General features: G+C 44.9%; 2 protein-coding genes and 1 long non-coding RNA gene across 5 annotated transcripts in view; 1 reads left to right on the top strand and 2 right to left on the bottom strand.

The window, feature by feature from the left end:
• Positions 1–4878, top strand: part of C7 (complement C7) — a 33102-nt gene extending 28224 nt beyond the window's left edge. Inside the window, exons 17-18 of the mRNA XM_063128118.1 lie at positions 198–382; positions 4249–4878. Coding sequence (XP_062984188.1) covers positions 198–382; positions 4249–4442 — 379 coding nt within the window. The 3' untranslated portion in view covers positions 4443–4878. The remainder of the gene's footprint in view (positions 1–197; positions 383–4248) is intronic.
• Positions 4879–9856: 4978 nt separating this feature from the next.
• LOC134399986 (uncharacterized) lies at positions 9857–15410 on the bottom strand. The gene is made up of 4 exons (XR_010025558.1): positions 15234–15410; positions 12987–13081; positions 11080–11346; positions 9857–10025 (listed from the first exon to the last, which is right to left on the bottom strand). It is a non-coding gene; the product is annotated as an uncharacterized LOC134399986 (long non-coding RNA).
• Positions 15411–18103: 2693 nt separating this feature from the next.
• The window catches only part of C6 (complement C6), a 44543-nt gene continuing 41102 nt past the window's right edge, over positions 18104–21544 (bottom strand). For 2 of the 3 annotated variants that reach the window (XM_063128111.1, XM_063128112.1), the window contains exon 18: positions 18104–21288. In XM_063128111.1, the coding sequence (XP_062984181.1) occupies positions 21071–21288 (218 nt within the window). In that variant the 3' untranslated portion in view covers positions 18104–21070. The remainder of the gene's footprint in view (positions 21289–21544) is intronic. The other variant, XR_010025557.1, reaches the window with a different exon arrangement.

Raw genomic sequence — 21544 nt, 5'->3', positions numbered from 1 at the left:
TCTGTCTCTTCATTTTACCTGGCTTGAAAGAGATGTCGTTTGGTGCTAGCAGAGATGGGACTTAACTCAATGAAAAGAGAGCCTTGGTTCTGCTTGATCTGTAAAATAGGAGGAGGGGAACAGGGTTATGGCCTCCTGGGATTTTAATCTGGTTCTATGGTGCATGTAACAGTGTGATTTCTTGCTTTCCTTTCCAGCTCTTCCCTGGACATCTGTGCTACGGACCAAAGAACCCAGAAAAGCACATGGCTAACAGTTTGTAAGCTGCATGCCCTCGAGTGCATGGGAAGGCAATATGCTTTGGTCGGACAGGAAAACTGCAGGACGCGTGCTGCCGCTGAGAGGTCTTGTGGCTCGTGCCAGATCTGGGAGACCTGTGATGGTAAGAGGTTTCCTTACATCCTGCCGGGGGATTGTGGGGTGCTACAACCTCTACCAGACCCCATCTGTGCATGAGTTTTAATGGAAATAGAACTAGCAGGAAGAATCTACACATGTGGCCTCCTGTGCTTAATACAGGATTGGCCTTGGGCAAAAATGCCCCAAATTTATGGGACTATATTTCCCATATTCCTCGATGTGCTCTTCAGAACCATGAAGATGGTGAATTATGAATCATTACCAGAGATTAGAGGGAAGCGACTGGAGGGACTGCCTTTCAGACTTAATATTCTTGGGAGCCCTTTTAACAACAATTTGTTGAGGAATACCAATAGCGAGGGGGTCCTAGGGTACATTCTCAGTTTCAATGGGAGGCGGGCCAGGCCTCTTTAGCTTTGCCATTGCTTCAAGCAAAGTCAACATGCACCCTAGAATGTGCCCAGTGCTCTTTTGAGGCTCTTCTGCATGGCAGAAGGGTAATAATGATCTTCTTCAAGGGACCTGCCAACCACAGCTCTACCTCTCCAGGTTTCAGAGAGTTGGTCAGCACTTTAAGATGGGTGGATAGCTCTTTTAGAGTTCTGACTGGTTCTGATTGAAATCCAGAGTGGATTCACTGCTCCACTGATGTCGGAGCCACCGGACTCCGCTGAATTCTACCGGCGATTCTTAAGAACATAAGAATGTAAGAAGTGCCATGCTGGATCAGACCAAGGGTCTATCTCGTCCAGCAATCTATTCACACAGTGGCCAGGGACCAACAAAGCAGGACATGGTGCAACAGCACCCTTCCACCCATGTTCCCCAGCAACTGGTGCACACAGGCTTACTGCCTCGGATACTGGAAGTAGCATATGACCATCAGGGCTAGTAGCCATCAATAGCCTTCTCCAGGAATTTATCCACCCCCTTTTAAAGCCATCCAAATTGGTGGCCATCACTACATCTTGTGGTAGTGAATTCCATAGTTTAATGCTCTGTGTGAAGAAGTCCTTCCTTTTATCTGTCCTGAATCTTCCACCAAGCAGCTTCATGGGATGACCCCGGGTTCTAGTTTCATGGGAGAGGGAGAAAAATGTCTCCCTATCCACATTCTTCATGCCATGCATAATTGTGTACACCTCTATCATGTCTCCCCTTCGCCTCCTTTTTTCCAAGCTAAACAATCCCAGCTGTTGTAAACTTCCCCTCTTTAGAACACATCTGGAAACTAGGAGGGATATAGACAGGCATTGTTCTCAAGGCTGTACCTGTTATCCATAACCAAGGACATCTCACTCTTTATCCACTTTGAAATGACTAATTGGTTGTTCTTTAGGAATACAGAAACTAATTTCCTTGTTCAACCAGGGTCCATAGGTTTCAGCTCCCTTCTTTGCATCATATTTAAAGAGGCCCAGGAGTGCCTCTTTAGTTAAGGCCGTACAGTAAAAAAAGAAGAAAAAAGCATTCTACCATTATAAAGGGGTAATGGGGGGTCATTCTAACATTCATAAAATTGAAAATGTTTCACCAATCTTCCTGAAATTCCAGAAAGAAATGTGCCAGAAAGAAATGTTGGTTTTACATACCCTGAAAATTTCAAAAAGATTAGTCAAAGATTGAGGGAAGGAGGGCAGTTTAAAGTAGGAAAAAAACCCTCTTTCTTTCTCACCATGATTGCTGGATTTGTATTGGCGAGATTTTTGCCCATGATTGTTGAAGTCATTAGGGCCTTATTAATTAATCCAGTGCTGGTGTCTTCTTCCTCCTTCCTTGTAGTTGGTGGAATAGCTTTTCTTTTTTAAAAAAATCCCTTCGGTTGATTTTTAATATCCTCTATACGCAAATAGAACAAATGTCCTTGTTCTCTGCTGGTAGTGTCATGGAGACAGGGTCCACAGGGGTGAAGTGCTGGGACATTTTGATGAGGAGGGACAAGGCATCCTGTCCCGCCTCCCTCAGGTTTCCCTGTTCCCTTTTGACCTTAGCAGTGATCTCACAGTAGCTGGTGGAAAATGGGGTTTCCCTGCAACAATATATCATTGTGAGCTATCTCTGTTATAATTCAAAGTTTTTGGGGTGGCTTTGTTTTGAATGGGCAACTGACACACCAGCTTTACAGAAGACCTTCTCCTGGTGGAGCTAGAACTGGGTTATTGGTTTTCCCCCTTGGGAGAAAATGTTTCGCCTTGAGATAAAATATACATACATATGCACGCATACCACAACTGCCTGCATTTTTGGGACTCTCCTTGGGAGACTGTCATGATGAGAGCCCACACTTCATAATTTATCACCCCACCAAATTGAAACAATTTAGTCTGGCTTATATAGCTGAGTTTTCCCGTCCCATGCCAGGGGACTGGAGTGCTTGCTGTTGGACCTAAGCATGGCCCACGAGGGCATTATCATTTGCACTGCAGACCAACACTACTACATGGATGGAAGACCTTTGCACTGGCGTAGACTATGACATGCCTCTGCATCTCTGCAAATTGTTAATGCCTGAATGGCTTGAACTGTCCTTCCTGCCTTGGCTTGCCATTGGACAGTGACGCCCTGCACCATAGTATGAACCTCTGGTGGGCCACACCTGCTTGGGTCCCTTCTACATTTGTGCTTCTGCAGTTTGAGGAGAACCGCTAGGGAAAAAAGGCTTCACATTCTCCCTAGTCAGCTTGTTCCACTGGGGAACTGTTTAAGAGTTAGAAGCTTCCTAGCTCACCGCATTGTACTGTTAGCACCAGGGGTGCTGAACTTTAGGGCCGTGGGCCAGTTGGGACCCTGGGTGGGCCGAATTTGGCCCATGGCCCTAAAGTTCAGCACCCCTGGTGCTAACAGTACAATGGATGGCCATGGCCTTCCACCTTTTCCCCAACCACCAATGGTTTGATGGTTCCCTGGATTTGGGCAGCTTCCCCGACCCCCCCTCCAATTCTATAAGGTCGAAATGCCCCTTCTAAGGCATAGTTACCTGTGGTAAGAGCGTTAAGCTAAAATATGCTGGTATTTTTGGCCCCACACCTTTTCCCTTTGGCCCCACCCACTACTGGAATGTGACGACCCCCCAAGAGCTTGTTGGGGGGTCACATCCCCCCCGCGCTTCAGCCTTTTTCTTTTCTTTTTTCTTTTTGTTCTTTCTGCATTGCTTGTTCGTTCAGGTTGCTCAGTTAATTCTTGGGGGTGGCACCAAATTGGTGCCACATTTTCCCCAACCTCCCTTTCAATCCTGTGGGGTTGCACCAGATAATCCCCACGCCAAGGAGCAAGCGCAGGATCTATGGCTGTCATCCGCCCCCTCTTCCCTCCCTCCTTGGGACTAGGGTGAAGAGGAGGAGGAGGCGTCAGCAGCAGCTCAGTGTGAGAAAATATTTTAGGAAGTGGTGGCAGTTTGTGGGGGGAAGAAAGTATTTTATAGGAGGATGAGGCGGTGGCAGCAGCTCAGGGAGGGGGAAGAAAAGAATTTGTTTTAGGAGGAGGAAGTGATGGCAGTGGCAGGTTGAGGGAAGAAAATAAACTCTTCTCCCCACAGCAAGGCAGCATGGGGCATTCTGGCGTCTGTTCCGCTCTCCATCCCGCCCCCTGCCCAATTAGGGGTCTCCGTCCACTGGGAACACCCCCAGAGTGGCTCCTGAGTGAAGACAGACCAGCGGAAGAGCAGGGCTGCCCTTGCTCTGACTGGAAAAGTTGGGGCAAGTCCCCGACATTTTAGCCCCACATTTTTGGCTCTTTGCCCCAGGGTGACTTCAAATCTGTGGCTGCGTCATCTAACTGACGCCGCACAGTTTTGGAGCCATCCCAGGGCAAAGAAGACGTCCAGACAGCCCCCATGTCTGATTTTTCTCTTTCACTGGATTAATTTACTAATTTGTGGCTGTTCTTTAGGTCAAACCAACCAATGTGTATGCAGAGAAGCCGGACAGTGCAGCAGCAGTGCAGGAATAAGCATCTGTGTTGACGTGGATGGCAGCGGTGCCCAGCAGACTATGGCGGAATGCGAGGCCGGCATCCTCAAGTGCCAGGGACAGAGCATCAACGTTGTTGGCATAAGGCCTTGTGTTGTACAAAGTCCCCAATAACCAAGATGCATCAGTAGCAGGACAAGTTTTACAGTGTGTTATAAACAAAGTGCAATAAAGGGGACAGGGGAAGGATCAAAATGAACAAACTGAGATGAACATCACTCTAGATGTGATGGGGAAGAGAGGGCTTGTATATTTCAAGGACCGTCACTGTGTATATGATATGGAGAGAAAAGGCGTGTATACCCCTTGGATGGGTATCTGGGGAGGTACATTCCCTCCTCTCCAGATTCCTGTCAAAGACGGGAAGGCCACCCAATGTGAGACGTAGGATAGATTGCGTCCATATTACAAGTGTGATCGCAAGTGTGGTGCTTTTATGTTTTCCCGGTGGAGTGAATGGGATTTTTTTGTTTATATGGGAGAAAGTAAAGGGGTGCATTTGCGAACACTACGGACATGCTGTTAAACTGCTCTTTGCACCTGCTGATCCCACCCAATGGGAATGAAAAGCCTCCTCCTATTTCCCTGGCTTATATTTAGTACCGTTTCTTGATGACGTGAAAACATATGGAGTGTCTCTACATTAGGGGGAAATTGCACAGCCTTACTGGGGCTACTCCTTTGCGCATTGAGACGGGCTCCAGTACACAGGTGAATAGGGTGACCATATGGTTTGAATTGCCCGACCACGTGGTTTGTAATTGAAAACTTCCCCTCCTTGCATAGCCTTGAATGGACAGCGCCCTCTAGTATGTTGCACAACTTCCGCAGCATACATTAGAAAAACCCACAACTTTTCAGAAAAATTGGGATATCCAAGGTTTTTTTTAAGAGTGGGATAACCCCAGGAAGGTGCGGGAGCCATGCAGGAGGTTGACAGCATCATCTAAAGGACCTGCAAACGTCTGTGAGTGGCCAATCACGAATGTGCCATATATCACCTGTCTTAAAATCTTGGGTTGGGACCAATAACCTAAGGCATATCATACCGGTGATAGCATCACTATTTAGTTGCCTGTTTTTTTAAAAAAAGGGTTGTTCTTTTAAGAGAAGAAAGAAAGAGAGACTGAGAAAAACAGAGAGAGAAGTAGAGAGCAGGAAAGGACAATGGGGAAAAAGAGAGAGAGAGAGAGAGAGGTGGAGGGATGAGAAAAATAGAAAGAAGGATGGACATGTATGGTTTAAAAATCAGGGTGGTGCAGATTATTGGAAGACCCATAAGCGAGGCCTATGTCACAGGCTGAAGCTAAAGGAGGGTCTGTAAAAGTTGAAGGCAACTCGGATAAGATTGTGACAGAATGTGGCATATAGGCACAGTAGGGTCACCACATGCAAAGAGTGGCCGGACTCCTTGTACAGAAGAGGGAGCTTCTTTAACTGGCGCCAAGCTGCATTGTGATCTGCCAAAACATGTGGGCTAAACAACCCATCGCTAACCTATGATTAGGTTAACTGTGGCTCCCTCGGCTGCCCCAACTACAGAAGCCCTTTAACTCATAGAATCTGGCTGGCTGTCAGATAAGGACGCTGTCCTCATGTGCAGAATACCCCTTGCTGGGGAACACAAGCAGGTGGGTGTTGTTACGCCCATGTCCTGCTGGGGGTCTTCCAATTGGCGCATCTGGTTGGCCACTGCGAGAACAAAATGCTGGGCTGGATCTACACTATTGCTTCAAAGCGCTGTTATAAAGCGCTTTAAAGCAGTAGTGTAGATCCGGCCCTGGACTAGGTGAGCCTTTGGTCCGATCCAGCAGGGCTCTTCTCTTCTCATCAGGGACTTAGCCACAGGTCTTGGCATGCTACCTGGGTTGGAACTCACTCTTCACATCAGAATGTAGAACTTTAAAAGCTCATGACCACACTGTGCATCTTTAGACTTCTGATCAACCGCAAAGGAGAAAACAGGCCTATTCCAAACCTGTGGCTGCTTCTAAACCTTTTCTCTTAAGGCACGATTTATCCCAAGTTCAGTCCTTTTGATTTCAGGGAGAGACTTAAGACTGTGTTTCAATCCCTGCTGTTGAAATTCCTGGAGTTACTGGGGCTGGAATGTGCGCATACCAAAGAATTGCCTCTAATGTGGGACCAATAGCTGCCGGTGGCATGCAAATTAGTTGGAAAGATGGTCTCTGTATAAAACTAATGGGTAGTGGCAGGACAGGAAGGGAATATTAATACAATAAGTGAGGCCTGCACCATTTGTTGACCCACCAAGCCAAAGAACCCATCAGCCATATATGACTGCTCACTAGGGGCTCAGAAACCCTCCTGCATTTGCTGCCTGCCTGGAACTAGTAGGCCCCCATACATGTTAGTGAGCGGCTTGGTGGGTCGTCAGCTGCGTAGGCCTGCAGTAAGCTGCATTTATTTCCCATTGACTTATTAAAGGAAGCAGAAGAACTGTGCCATGCTAGACTTTTTCAGCAATCTTAAAACACTCAGAGATGAATAAGTATCGCCTATCAAGAAATGTTTTTGTGTTTTTTTAAAAAAATGCAGCAGTGCAATTCTTGTTCAAAAGTTAGTCTTCTTTAGATTAATATTCCCCATCTACTTCACAATCATTTCAGCATGCCTTTCAAACACAAAACCTGGTATTGATAGTGTGATATGCAAAGTAGGGGTGAGGAACCAGCGGCCTGCGGGGACTCCCCAACCAGCTGTTTCCACACCTGTTAGGCTTTGGGGAAAACAGCGTTCCATCGAAACCCCTGGGAGGCTTCCCCCACCAAGCATAATTGCAATTCAGAGGGGGCAATTTGGGGAAGGTGGCAGCTGGGGAGGGAAGGGTTAACCCTTTCTGCATGCTGCACCCCTGCCCTGAAAATCCCCCGGTGCACCAATTGGGGCTTTGCAGCCCATGTGGTTCCAATGGAAAGCTTTTTTGAAGCTGAATTGCCATAGGCTGGGAGTATCTTGGAGTAGGGATTGAGTGTGTGTATGGCGGGGGTTCTGTGTTTGGGAAGGTTGTGCCCTACCCACTGCTGGCATGCAGTCCTTTCAGTGAGGAAGCTCCGCCCGCCCCCATGCAGAGAGTGCTCTATACAAGTCTTCAGTTATTATTTCTAAATTTGCATCTATATCCAAAAAATAGAGGATACTACTGACACGCTATTAAATGGTATATATGCAAATTGGTATCCTCCTTTGGTGATGCATTTTCTCTGTTTTGTCTGCCTCTGGCTGGTCCTGGTACACAACTGGAAGGTGTCGGCACTGTGTCCCTGAGAAACCCTTGGGGTGGCATAGGATAATCCTGACACTGAGAGGGGAGTGCGGGGTTTCTGAGTAGCCATCTGGGGACCAGAGCTGCCCCTGGCCTCTTCCTGGTGGAAGGCGACCAATCGCAGGTCGCCTTCTACCAGGCTCCGCCTGGCCAAGCCTCCGCTTTGACTCCGGAGGGAGGTAAGGGGCTGTCCTGACATCGTCTTATGCGTTCTTGCCTGCAGAGAAAAAAGTTGGTTAAGTCCCTGACTTTTTTCTCCGCAGCTTCGGCAGAAAGTCCCATGGGTGGGTGCATAACCGCAGCTGCGTCGTATAATTGACACCGTGCTACTGTGAATCCACCCTGCGTTTTCTGAGTATTTAGACATCCCCACGGTCACAAATAGGTAGCGTAAGTTAGGGCCATTTGGGGAGGGCCTAAAGGAATAGTCACATTTGAAAAGAGGAGCTTGCAGTTACAAAGTACAGTCTAGAGAGCATATGGGAGGCACCTGGGGAAGGTGCCTAGGCACTCCCAAGAAAAATGTGAGCATGCATCTCTAGGAGCAAGAGCCATGCGTGGAAGCAGCAACAGGAGAGGTCTCTGCATCAGCAAAATGTATCCTGGCTTCAGAGCCTGCTGCTGCCCTTCTGCCTGTGTAAAGTACCGTGGGATTTTCTGTCAAGAGACGATAATATGAGTCAGAGTTGTTTGGCTCTCAGGTCCGTCCGTCCCCTTCAATAACTCAAATCTTGGCTTCACTTTGATTAATGCATTTGCCAATTTTCCTTCACTTTAGAAGGTTTGTTGATCAATTCGGCCGCTGGGGAAATTCTCTATGCCAGAGAAATGGGCCAAAAGATAAATCCAAGGTACTTACCTTCCGCTTTGGTGCAGAACTAATGTTACGGCGAAGCATTGCAGGATCTCCCTAGACAGAACATTCAGGGTGGATAGAAAAGCTCCAGGCTGTGCTGCATAACTAGATGCCTGCCTGTTATGCAAGCGCAAACAATGAGCTTAACTCTCTGAGGCATTAATCAAGGAGGAAGAAGTTTCTCCTTGAATGCTCCTTCTAACCTGTAAATTTGGACACATTTACAGAAGTTGGTGGATGTGAGCAAAAGAGGCTTGCATGGATCGGCCTAGGATTGGGGATCCCATGTGTCCTCTTTTATAGATGTAGAACCATAAGAAAGGACAGCAGGAGTTTGAAGCTGCCCATTCGCAGTTAATACCTGGATAGCAGACTGAGCAAAGCCCACCTGTCCCCTGGTCACAGTCTACCCAAGTCTATGGTGAAATTGAGAGAGAGAGAGAGAGAGAGAGAGAGAGAGAGAGAGAGAGAGAGAGAGAGATGGCGTGAAAGCATCTAAAACTGGCTTTGATTGTACTTCAAGCTAAACAGAGAAAATCATACGAAGAATGAGAGAGGTGAAGAATGTAACCAGATGAATTGTCTTTTCCTGGCAAAAAACGTATTCCTGTGTTTTCAGCCAAGGCCTTTTACCAGAAAACCCACAATTGCTTTCACCCTGTTACACAGTGAACAACAAGTTGCAAAACAAACACTGACATTGAGTTCCATTTTTATAGAGAGTGAATCACCCAAAAGCCTTCTCTTACACTCTCGCTTTTTTCATTAAAACTAACTAAATATGGGTCTCACACATAGGTTTCAGGAGACCCTCCCAGTAGATCAGGGCGGGAGATGTGCTGTTGCACAAGTGGACATCAGCTCACAACCCTTTGACTACTTGAATTTGTTACACATTTTCATCGACATTTATTATTATTATTATTATTATTATTATTATTATTATTTTAATATTAGAGCAGCTAAGGTTTGTGTAGCTAATTGAGAAAAACGGTAATCCATCCCCTATTTTAGAATGGTATTTAAAGATATGGCATATTGCTGCTACGCCTAAGGTTACATATTATTTCCGAAATAAAAAGGGTAGTAATAGGGATTTATGGGAAAATAGAATCTGTTTATAGTATATTGGAATAATTACTTTAAGGATACTATTCAACTTTCATTTATTTTCTTTGTGAATAATTGTGAGTGCTTTTCATACGGTGTGGAGGCATTTAGGAATTATGTATATTAAAGCGAATTTGTAATTAAAATGATATAATACTGATTCATAACTTAATAACTTAATCATGACCTGAAACCAGGTATTTTTCTAAATACATAATTCTGTTTTTGGACTTTCCAGTTCAGAACTGCAATGTGCAAGAGACATACCTGGACATGTTTCCCAGTCGTGACATATATCGGATCCACAAGGCTCCTTCCTTGTGCTGTTCGTTGAAAGCTTCGCCCTTTCAATGGCCCAGCTCAAGTAGTGGTAATTTAGCATGGTCCAGAATGGAGGAAATGGAGGCGATCCTCACTCCTGCACCTTTCAGCCATGTATTGACAGCTAGATTTTGGAAGGGCTTGCTTAGATGCTGCATCCAGAACACAGATATCTTCTGTGTTGCGATTGTCAATAGATATAAGTTAGAACTCGGAGAGAATGCAGTCCCACGACTTCTTGCCATTGTCCAGCTGGCATTTTTATCATTGGACTCATCACCTGGGCATCTCACATTCCGTGGCTTTTTTATACTTGGCATTCCATTAACTTCCAGTATTATTCAGCCATCTGTGAGTGCATAATGTGCAATAATGCCAGCACTGCTTACCGGATTTTATCTCTAACATCAACATAATGACCCTATAAAGAGGAGCCAACAGCTTGACCAATCTTCTGTCACTAGAGAGTTATTAAAGCTGCCATCCTATATGCGCTTACCTGGGAACAAGACACATTGAACTTACTGGGGCTTACGTCAAAGTAGACAGGCATAGAAATGTGTTGGAACTCTTTGGAGCTCCTTTCTGAATTTGAGAACGTTTTCCTCCTGGCAATTTCCCCCCCTTAAAATTCTTCTGCTAAATTTCTTTGCTGGTTTGCTGCTGTTTAATTGATTCAATTTGACTATTAAGTTTCTTTTTAATATTTTATATTATGTTTATTCATCTTTTTGTCTTTTTTTAGTAGTCCTTTGTTATTAGCTCCTTATAACAACTTGCTGGCCTCAAACATAAGGATATAAATATTTTAATCAACAGGCCCATGTCCAGGTTTGAGAGGACCCAGCCAACCCCCACCTGTCCCTGGGCATAGTGCGACAATGGAATCAGTTACCTAGGGAGGTTGTGGGCTCTTCCACACTAGAGGCCTTCAAGAGGCAGCTGGACAACCATCTGTCGGGGATGCTTTAGGGTGGATTCCTGCATTGAGCAGGGGGTTGGACTCGATGGCCTTGTAGGCCCCTTCCAACTCTGCTATTCTATGATTCTATGATTCCCCACCTCTTTTCCCTATAGCTATTTTCTTGTGCTCACTTTCGCGGTCTCTCCATCACCCATACCCCCCCCCCTCTGGCTGGATCTACACTTATGGGAAAAAAATGTTAAGGAAGGGTTACAATAACTGTTTGGGACACATGATGCTTGTCTTTTAACATTGTATCTTCGTCGTTTTCTTCTTTCTAGCGATATATATTTTCGTTTTTCACATTGTAACAGCGTTGCATGATTTCGTATGTGCCCCCTTTCTTCATTATCACTACATCTCTCTTAAATTTCAAACCTCATTGTTTAGCCAGTCATTGACCTGGGAGGCATGGCCAGTTGATTTCAGCGCCGAAAACAACAGTTGTTCCTGCATTTCTCCTCGTGTTCATTCACCCACCCTGTAGCAGAGATTGTAGAAAATGGGGGGGGGGGGGGCGGGGGGGGAGAAGGCAGGAGAACAGGAAGTGGGCAGATCACTGAAACGAGTGACGAACAGAAACTCCTAGCTACACTACTGCTTTAAAGCGCTTTATAACAGTTTTTAAAATGGTATATGGAGTGTGTCCTGGGCCCCAACAGTTGTCAAAACTGTTATAAAGTGATTTAAAGCAGGAGTGCCGATCCTGCTGTACAGTGTGTCCTGGTTTAATGGATTACTAATGGAAAGAGAAAGGTAAGTTACACTGTATTCCCTGAGTGTGCCCTATGACATTTTAACACGCTAGTAAATATAACATTTCCAATGGTAATAAACAAAGTTATAAGCACTTATGTAGATTTGCACGCCCCCCTCTCTCTAGGATCCATCAGTCCTGCACATCCTAGCCCATTGCTTCTCTTTAGGGATGACAGAGGAATCTATCCAGGGGAGGGGTGAAGCCCGCTGAGCTTTTGACAGCTCGGCCCTCCTAACTCTGGCTTGCTTGTCCATGAGTAGGCAATGAGCATGCACAAGGGCCTCCTTTTCCCTCCCAGGCCTCAGGAAGGAGAAGAAAAGACTTGCACACAGCAACCCGCTGCTCAAGCTCTTTCCATCCAAAATATGAAGAAATCTGTGAATTTTATTTATTTATGTTATTTATTAAAACATTTATATCCTGCCCTATATCACAAGGATCTCAGGGTGGCGTACAGATAAAACCACACATATAAAATAGAATAAATATACAATTCTAAAACAAATTAAACCATTAATATGTTAAAACCAATATGAAATTTTAAAACAGTAAAATCTAATTAAAACATGACAGTGTGCAGGCTGGTGGATTTATCCATCAAAAGCCATGTCTTAACCTGGTGCCAAAATGAAGCCAGGGCTGGTGCCAGTCAGGCCTCCAGAGGGAGGGAATTCCACAGTCGGGGTGCCACAACAGAGAAAGCCCTCTCCCATGTCCTACCAGTGTATATCTTGCATTGGTGGGGCATGGGAGAAGGGCTCCTCTGACAGTTCTCAGGACTAGGGCAAGCTGCCCCCATTTGGGAGGAGATTATAATAAGGATGAACTTTCTACTGAAACTATAATATGAAATAATGTGCATCTCCTAAATTACCTACTGGCTTCTTGGAAGTTAACACAAGGTCAATGCTGATGGATCTTCAGAGCCCTCCTGACAGCCAAAAGACTTATACTATTGGAAGGACAAATCCACACCTCCCATAACACAATGGATTGAGGACCTAATAACATTATCAACTTTTGAACAAGTGTTATATAGATGCAACTTGCAAGTGGATAAATATATGGTAATCTGGCCTGCTTTTTTTGAAATCTTTGTATAACTCTCCCTTTTTGGGTGGTGGTGGTGGTGGTATGGTACATACAATGGAAATGATGATAATTCTATATACACAATGTATGGGGTCCCCCCTTTCCATGATGTATTTTGTTTACTGTTTGTTGATATTCACAATAAAAACAAGTTGAAACAAAAAAGGTTTAGGGCAAACCGATATAGGGAGAGGTGCTCCCTCAGGTATTTTAGTAAATTCGTATCAAAAACAAATTGAAACCCCATTCTCACCCTTCCCTCTCCTTACTTATGCACAGTCCTCCTCAGGAGGCAGACAGACACACCAAGACTCCAGCTCTTTCTCTCCAAGCCTGCAGTTGCCTCTGGAATGAGTTTGCACACCTGAAATACATTTTATTTTTAGTAAGAAGACCATGGCAGTTCACAGGCGCAGCCTTCAAGGCGAGTTGACAAGCAGATGTGCCAGGTTTCATCCTCCTCTCTTGTCTGGAAGGAGAGTAGAATTTTGATCTGTCTGCAAGGATCGCCACACTCAGAAATGAAGCAATTATTTTCGTAGATGATGTTTTTCATGTTCTGTCCTCATTTTGAAGAGACTTTCGCAACTTGTAGCTGAAGGTGCAACCTGTCAACTGCATGTCATTGCATGACTGATGCTTGACACGAGTGGAGGACTTTGGCTCTGATTTTGGTGGGACTGTAAATCCACTCCAGGTTTCAGTCAGAACCAGTCAGAATTCGAAAGGAGCTGTCCAAGGTGCTGAATCTAGTTTGGGTATAGGCTTCAGCAGCATGGATAGAGCTTTAAAGTTCCAACTGAAACCCAGAATGGATTCACAGCCCACCAAAACCAGAGCCATCAGGCTCTCCTGCTTGACACTCCCTTGTTTGCAATGCCACGCAGGTAAACAAGGCAGGTTTATTGAGCTACTGGTGGGCTCAGGACTTGCTGGTGGGATGCATTCTACTGATTGGCTGACAATTTGGGCATGCATGCTTTAGAAAAGGGGTGCAAAACCATAGGCCCCGGGGCTCCAATCTACCCCCCTTGGGTTCCCCAGAAGGCCCTGCTCCCTTATGCTGGCCCCACCCCCTTTTCCCCAGCCAACAATGGTTTGGTGGTCTCCCAGGTTTTGTGCATTTCCCTCTCCATTCTAAAAGCTTGAAATGTCTCCCCAAAAGCTTAGCTACTGGCAGTAAAAGCTTTATGCTAATATATGCTGGTATTTGGGTTTTACTTGGCTCCATCCCTTTTGTTCACTGCTGGAGTGAGATCCTATTCCCCAAAACGGAATCTGGTGCTTGGGCTGAAAGAGGTGCCCCACCTCTGCTTTAGACTATGGGCCTGTTCAGACAACACACTAAGCCATGGTTACGCCGCTAACCCTTTTCCAGCAAATGGTTAGTGACTGTATTAAAACCGTGGTTATATAGCCACTATGGTTAGGAATGGTTCACATGACATGCTAAGCTGTAATGTTTAGCTCAAATGCTTAACCACCATGGCTTAGTGTGTCATCTAAACAGGGTCTATGTGTCATCCCCACTGAACCTTTAGCATAGGATGGCATGAAAGAAAACGAAAGAAAAGCACAGTAAATAGAAACTACACAGCAAGCATAATGCCACAAGGGCACAAACTGGTATTCGTAGGTGCATACGTTTCTTGCAAGTAAGCAATCCCAAAACGGAAGGCATCCAGGAGAGATCATCCCCACTGGTGAAGCTCTTTTGGCCAGTAACAATGTGACCATCTGGGCAACTCAAGTGGAGGATCTCCCCAGTTCGATACTGCAATTTAAATGGGGAGATCTTGATGGCACTGGAGACTGATGGCCTGGAACAAGCCGACGCTGCGGTTTAAGAAAGATAAATTTAGCCTTCTGAATGTAAGCTATTTATTTATTTATTTATTTATTTATTTTCCAGCATTTTTATATTGCCCATTATTTAAGCATTCTCTTGGGGGCTGTCTTCATGGCGCCAGGTTAGCATTGCTCCGCTACCAAAACCCACACTGTGTGGTGGGGGCAAGTTGTTCTAACAAGGGGAGGCAGTGTGGGGTTTCTGGCGGCCATTAGGCTCGCCTCTCCCCTGGCTTCTGGTGACCAATAGGAGGTCGCCTTCCACCCGGGAATGCCCACAGAATAGCTCAGAGTGAGGACAGACCGGCAGAAGAGCTGGTCCACACAAGGGTAGAAATAACATCATATCTACTGTAGTTACTCCTTGGATAAGGGATGAATCAGCACCAATCCCGCAGTTGTGCTGAGCTGGAAAGCAATAAAATGGGCTGAAAGAGAAAGAGTAAACTTTAACATTAGAAAAGGGACATTGCTAAGTGGAATGTACTCACGAGTAGACATCTGGGAAAGATCTTGGCCATTGGGATGGGCACTGCTGATATAATATTGTGCTAAATTAAGCGCTTGTGTAGAATGTCCATTTTAATTCTGCTTTCAGCTAATTGTAGAAAAGTAAGACTTGGCAATATGAAATCGCTCTAGTGGGAAAGCAGATATCATATTCTTACCCTTTTATGGGATGACTTAATGGCTTCCTGGATGGCATAAGCTGATGTAGCTTCTGTGATGGTTAATGAGACCCCAAAATATGGTGTTCCAGAAGAACTTTCCTTGGTTCCCTTGGAAAACCTTAATTTCCTATGAGAACGTCTTCTTGATTTTTCACCAATCAACAAAGATCCAAGTAATCCTGTTTGGGATGGAGGGAATGGTCGAAGTAAAAGCCACTGTTGTCAAACATCTTTTGCCTAATCACTTTAAATATATAAAAAATCTGTTGTGGGACAAGTCCCAATTTTTAAAGCCATGATTTTCAAAAGAAAGCAAGATCAAAATGTGTTTCAGAAGGGGAAAACTATGAACCATTACTACTCCAATGTTTACATATTTTATACAGAAATTTAGGGCACAATCCTATGCACATTTAGATTGAAAAAGTGCATTTCTCCTGCTTTAAAGCCCTCCAGGAAAGTGGTCTTAAAAAACAGGAGTGGAACTGGAGGATCAAGATGTCTAAAGAACCCATAAACAACTCAATCATGAGTGCACAATAAATGCCTTGTATAGAAAGGCTCAATAGCATCTGCTTAGAAACCCTCCTGTACTAGAAGATACATAATTGAATAGCCTATTACTATGAGCTTTAAGCAGAAAGCAGCTCAAGTACCACATGGGAAGTTTCTTGGAATTCTTCAGTTCATCTTGTTCTGTTTTCTGAACTGTGCATGCACTCTCTGAAAACAAAGGGTAAACTGCATGCTTCCTATTTGCTCATGCGCCCTGTGATTAACTTGCTTACTTCTTTTTACCACATGGCTCGCATTCTGACAAGCTGTCCCAGTCACTGAGCTGACAGTTTGTGGGGCATGCTTGCTGGTTACACGCCCGAGATTCACTCCATATGCAAAATGTCTCACAAGCATTCTTAAAATAATACTCACTCTAGTATCTCACTAATTGAAGATACTTTCAATAAGTGCTGATTTTTATTAGCAGTATTGATATGCTGCTTTTCATCTGAACATATCTCAAAGTAGTTTACAAAAGATTTTTTTTTTTAAAAAAAACAACCCCGCAAGTGCATGCACAACACAGTAGTATCTTGATATTGGTTCAAAGATAGCTCATGGCTGGGGAAAAGCCAAAGTAAACGGATGTGCTTTCAATAAACGCCTAAAACAGCACAAGCATTGAGCATTGCACAGGGTGGGCACAGCCATACAGAAGGAGCATCTCTGTGTCATCGCCAAATGGAAATTCATAGGCATGGATAACAAGGTATGATCTACCCTAGGCCTGGAAAGTTGGTATATGGCTGCCAATTAGTTTCCGGGCGAAGTATAAAGTGTTGGTTATTACCTTTAAAGCCCTACATGGTTTGGGTCCAGGCTACCTGCGGGATCGCCTTCTCCCATACAATCTGCCCTGCACACTCAGGACCTCTGGGAAAAATCTACTTCAGTCAGCAAAGACTAGGCTGACAACCATCGCCCAGAGGACCTTCTCTTCTGCTGTTCCCAGACTGTGGAATGGCCTGCCGGAGGAGACTCATCAACCTAACAGTCTATCAGCATTTAAGAAAGCTATTAAGACTGATCTCTTCCGGCAAGCCTATCCAGTAGAATTTTAGGATAATTTTAGTGTGCTTTTAGGATGCTTTTAGGAGGTTTTTAACACTGTATACTATGTTTTTAAGCAGTATTTTATGTATTTTATGCTTGCTGTTGTTCCCCGCCTCGATCCAATTGGAGAGGTGGGTAAGAAATGTATTATTATTATTATTATTATTATTAACATTCCTTGAGGTAACCTAGTCCTGATTTGTATAGGGCTTCGTTTACTAACACCAGCAACTTAAACCTAGCTTGGTAGCTATTCTCACTGCCACACACAGAATAGGGTATTGCTGGTCTGTTACAGGAGATTGCCAAAAGCAGCCCAATGAGGATGGAGTATGCTCAGTGGACATGCAACGCTGACTGACTGTTGTGGGGAGGGATGGAAAATTGAGAGGGAATGGACTGGAGTAGCTGGAAAAGGAGGACAGAGGGAGAGACACATAGAAATAAAACACACACATAAAGAGAACCATCTCATAGCCTGGATAAGGCATTGCTGATTGAATGGACCTGTGAACAGGAACACTCTTCAATTTCAAGAACTTAAATACACTCCCCACCTCCGCCCACACACGCACCATGTCAGAAGCAATGACACTATTCATTGATGGGTGAAACTAAAAGCACAATGCAGCAAGGCATTTTTCTACACATGCTCTATGTAAAGTTTTTTTTTGTTTAATTGTACTTCTGCAAACCTCAAGGTTCCCCTTAGCACGCTGAGATCTCCCAAATGTTTCCCCCCCCCCTGTGGCCCTGTTTTGGCTTTATTTCTATTGGCTCTCACCAGCTGAAGTCGCTATTAGAGGAAATGATAGCTAAATTGAATCTGGGTGTTCAGAGGTAATTTTATTTATTTATTACATTTTTTAAAACAAACAAACCAAAACTAGGCATCCAGATGCGGAACAAACAACAGGGAAAGGCCATTTTCATACCCTGTTTATGAACTTTCCAGAGCCATCTAGACGGCCTTTGTTAGGTTTCTGAATCTTGATGTGATCCAGCAAGGCAATTCTTATGTTTGTTTATTAATGCATATATAGCCCAAGATATACATGAATTAACATCTGCAAAAGAAGGGAGACTTACCCTGATGGACTAAAAGCCATATGAAGGAAGCCACAAAATTTCGGGTCTGGTTGACAGTACAGTAAAGAAAATGGCACTGCATGTACAAGCCACTTGCACCTTCAGTCCAACGGTTGACTTGTAAAGAGTGCTGAGAAATTGTTAAAGCAATCCATGAAAAGAAGATATATAATTGGCCTTTCTGATCAAGCATTTATTTGTATTAGTTGAGTTTCAACAGAAAACTTAACTTCAGGCACATAAGCCAAGTGTACCCTAGGTTATAATTAATGTTAAGCGCATATTGCTGAGAGCCCAGACAACCATTTTATGTGGAAGAAACTCTAGAAAATAATACAAAAGTCAGGATTTTACTATACATTCTAATCAATACGATGTGCAAAAACATGGCTTGTTCAAAAAGAGAAAACACTTACTTAGGAGTAAGTCCCATTATCAATGGCTACTAGCCCTGATGGTTGTGTGCTATCTACAGTATTCGAGGCAGTAAGCAGAGCCTCGTGTGGCACAGAGCGGTAAAGCAGCAGTTTCTGCAGCTGAAACTCTCCCACGGCCTGAGTTCGATCCCAGCGGAAGCTGGTTTCAGGCAGCCGGCTCGGGTTGACTTAGCCCTCCATCCTCCCGAGGTCGGTAAAATGAGTACCCAGTTAGCTGGGGGAAAGGTAATAACGGCTGGGGAAGGCAACGGCAAACCACCCCACTATAATGCGTGCCAAGAAAACTTCAGCGAAAGCTGGCATCCCTCCAAGAGTCAGTAATGACTCAGTGCTTGCACGAGAGGTTCCTTTCCTTTCTAAGCCTGTGTGCACCAGTTGCTGGGGAACATGGGTGGGAGGGTGCTGTTGCACCATGTCCTGCTTGTTCATCCCTGGCCAATGGCTGGTTGGCCACTGTGTGAACAGAGTGCTGGACTAGATGGACCCTTGGTCTGATCCAGCATGGTGCTTCTTATGTTCTTATGTACTCTGAGTAGACACATATAAGAGATTTAGGGTGCAATCCTGTGGAAGTTTAGACAGAAGCATGGCTGGCTGGTGGATGCTAGAAGTAGTAGGACTTTTTTCTGTCTAAACATGCATAGGATTGCACCCTTAAAATGCTGTTTGACAATATGACCTTGAAATGTCTTCCTCTCCCCCTTTTAAAAACAAACAAAAACTTAGCATTAGGCCTACTCTTCTGGGTCTTACCCCTTGTCAGCAAGTATTGTCATATTTGCAAATTAAAATAAAATTTATTTACAATATTATGTATTGTTAGCTGTTAGAAACAATTTCACTTATGGAAAACGTATAACTTTGCAATCAATAAGGGATGGGAGGAGGGATGAGCTCATCAGGAGGGGCACGGAATGTTATAAAAGATGTTGGTTGTGGATGATGGGTGGAGAAGCTCTTCTTCGATCCATCAAGGGTGAGTTTCCTCCTACACATGTAGGTCAATAAAGAATGGTCACTGAATCTGGACTTGTCTGGTTTTCCTGGGGAGGATCTACACGATGAATTTCGGGGTGCACTGCAGGCGCACGCAAGCGCCTTCACGACGATGTGTAGATCCCTCAAACTCCGTCCTTCAGACAGATGCAACTTTATTCATATTCATTCTCATTCTCATTCTCATTCTCATCTCTCTCTCTCTCTCTCACACACACACACTCTCTCACACTCTCTCTCTCTCTCTCTCACACACACACACATGTGCAGACATCCCCCCCTGTACTTCTTCCCCCGATTTCCTCTCGCGTGCCACTTTTCATCTATGCACACCCTCGGCCCTTCCTCATCCTCACCGACTCCAACTGCTCTCTCCCTACACATTCTGTTCTCCTGGTCGCTGCTGCTGCCGTGGTCCTCTCTTTCTCTCACACACACACGCTGTTCAACCAGCCACCACCGCCTCCCCTCCCACGCCCTGATCTCTCCATGACTCCGCAGGAAACTCCTCGCATTCACCTGCAACGCTGCTGCTCTGCTGTTACCGTCATTCCCGCCCTCACTTGCTCACTCACACGTAGACCCCGGGAAAGGGAGAGAGAGAGAGAGAGAGAGAGAGAGAGAGAGAGAGAGAGAGAGAGAGAGAGAGAGAGAGCCTGGGCGGAGCTGGGCACCACCTACACACACATCCACACACACCCCTTTCCGAGCCGAGGAGCGCCTGAGCGGGCAGCTCCTCGCCGTCATGATACATTTCCCCTCAGCAGTCCAGGGCAGGATCTACACGATGAGTTTCAAGGCACACTGCAGGCGCACGCAAGCGCCTTCACGACGATGTGTAAATCCCCCCCCCCGTTCCCTCCCTTCTGGTTGGGTTTTTTACCCTAACAGCTTCAGGCAGCAAAATGCTTTGAGTTCGCACTGCCATCCAGCCTCAGTTTTGATTGTTTGGCATTTGGGGTTATGTCTGTACTTTCTATATCTTAATGCTCTGCGTATGCTTAGAGGCACTGCCCTTTGGCTTTTATAAAGCTGCTTCCTGTGAGAGGAAAGGCACTCTGCAGACACTCAGAGGCACTGTGTCCTCAGACCCATCTTGTTAGAACAAAAGCTGGTTTCCTTCAAACAAAAGGTGCTCTACACATGCACAGAGGCAGTCAACTGAAGAGAAAGCAAACTGCCATGTATGGGTTTTATAAAATCCGTTCCAGCTGTGTTTCATGGATTTTGTTTTGTCATCTGCTGACGGAGTCTTATTTTTTTCAATTTCCAAAATTTTTGGAAATTCACACTTATGCAAATGCCAAATCCCCTCAATATCTGCAAATCCCTTCAAAATGTGCATTTCCATGCTTTAGCCTATGGGATAAATGCACATTTTTGGCTGTATTTTTTTTTTTAAAAAAAAAGTATTTTTCTATGACTAAATTTGCGTAAAATTCCAGAAATTTAAAAACGAAACCCCGCAAGTCCATGGCATTCATGCGACTCAGGAAATGCTGGTCCACTGCAGAATCTGCAGGTCGGATTCATAGAAATCTGAACTCATTTGATTCCATTGTGGATTTCTCCGACATCCTGAAAGCTATGAACATTTAGACTGCAGAGAAAAAAAATGTTGGATAAAATAAAAATGCTGGATTGGGATGCTCAGTCCCTGAAATCAGAACCGTCTGAAGATGCCAAGAAGAAAAGGAGCTACTAAAGCTGAGGTTGGTCTAGTGATGACCTTGACGGTTCTTCAGCTGAACAGCTCCCTTCATGTAGCACTTCAATGTTCATCTTGGAGCATTTTATCGCCCCCAGCATGCAGAGGCTGACCGTCTTCTTTCTTGACCTAATTTGGATGCAGAAAAGGTGCTCCTCACCACCTCGAGGGCACTGGCTAGCCAGCAGGCAGAGGCACTGACCACGCAATTCTACGAAAGGAAATAAAGTGGGTTTTAGTACCCAGGTGCATATTTTGAAAGAGCTGGAAATGTTGCAAAAGGAACAAGAGACAGATTGTAGGTTCTTTCATGAATGGGCACCATGCGTAGAACTGGGCTGCAGCTCTCGTCCTTCCCAAAATTGCATGACGCTTCCAATACCTCTCCTGTAAATCCATGTGTCAAACTTCAATGTCTGCAGAGGAAAGCCTACATGGGTAAACTTCGACGTATGCAGGCTTTTCAT

This window comes from Elgaria multicarinata, chromosome 6, assembly GCF_023053635.1.
Source record: "Elgaria multicarinata webbii isolate HBS135686 ecotype San Diego chromosome 6, rElgMul1.1.pri, whole genome shotgun sequence".
Classification (NCBI taxonomy): domain Eukaryota; kingdom Metazoa; phylum Chordata; class Lepidosauria; order Squamata; family Anguidae; genus Elgaria; species Elgaria multicarinata.
Note: the sequence above shows the minus strand (reverse complement) of the source record. Positions and strands in the feature narration are given on the sequence as shown.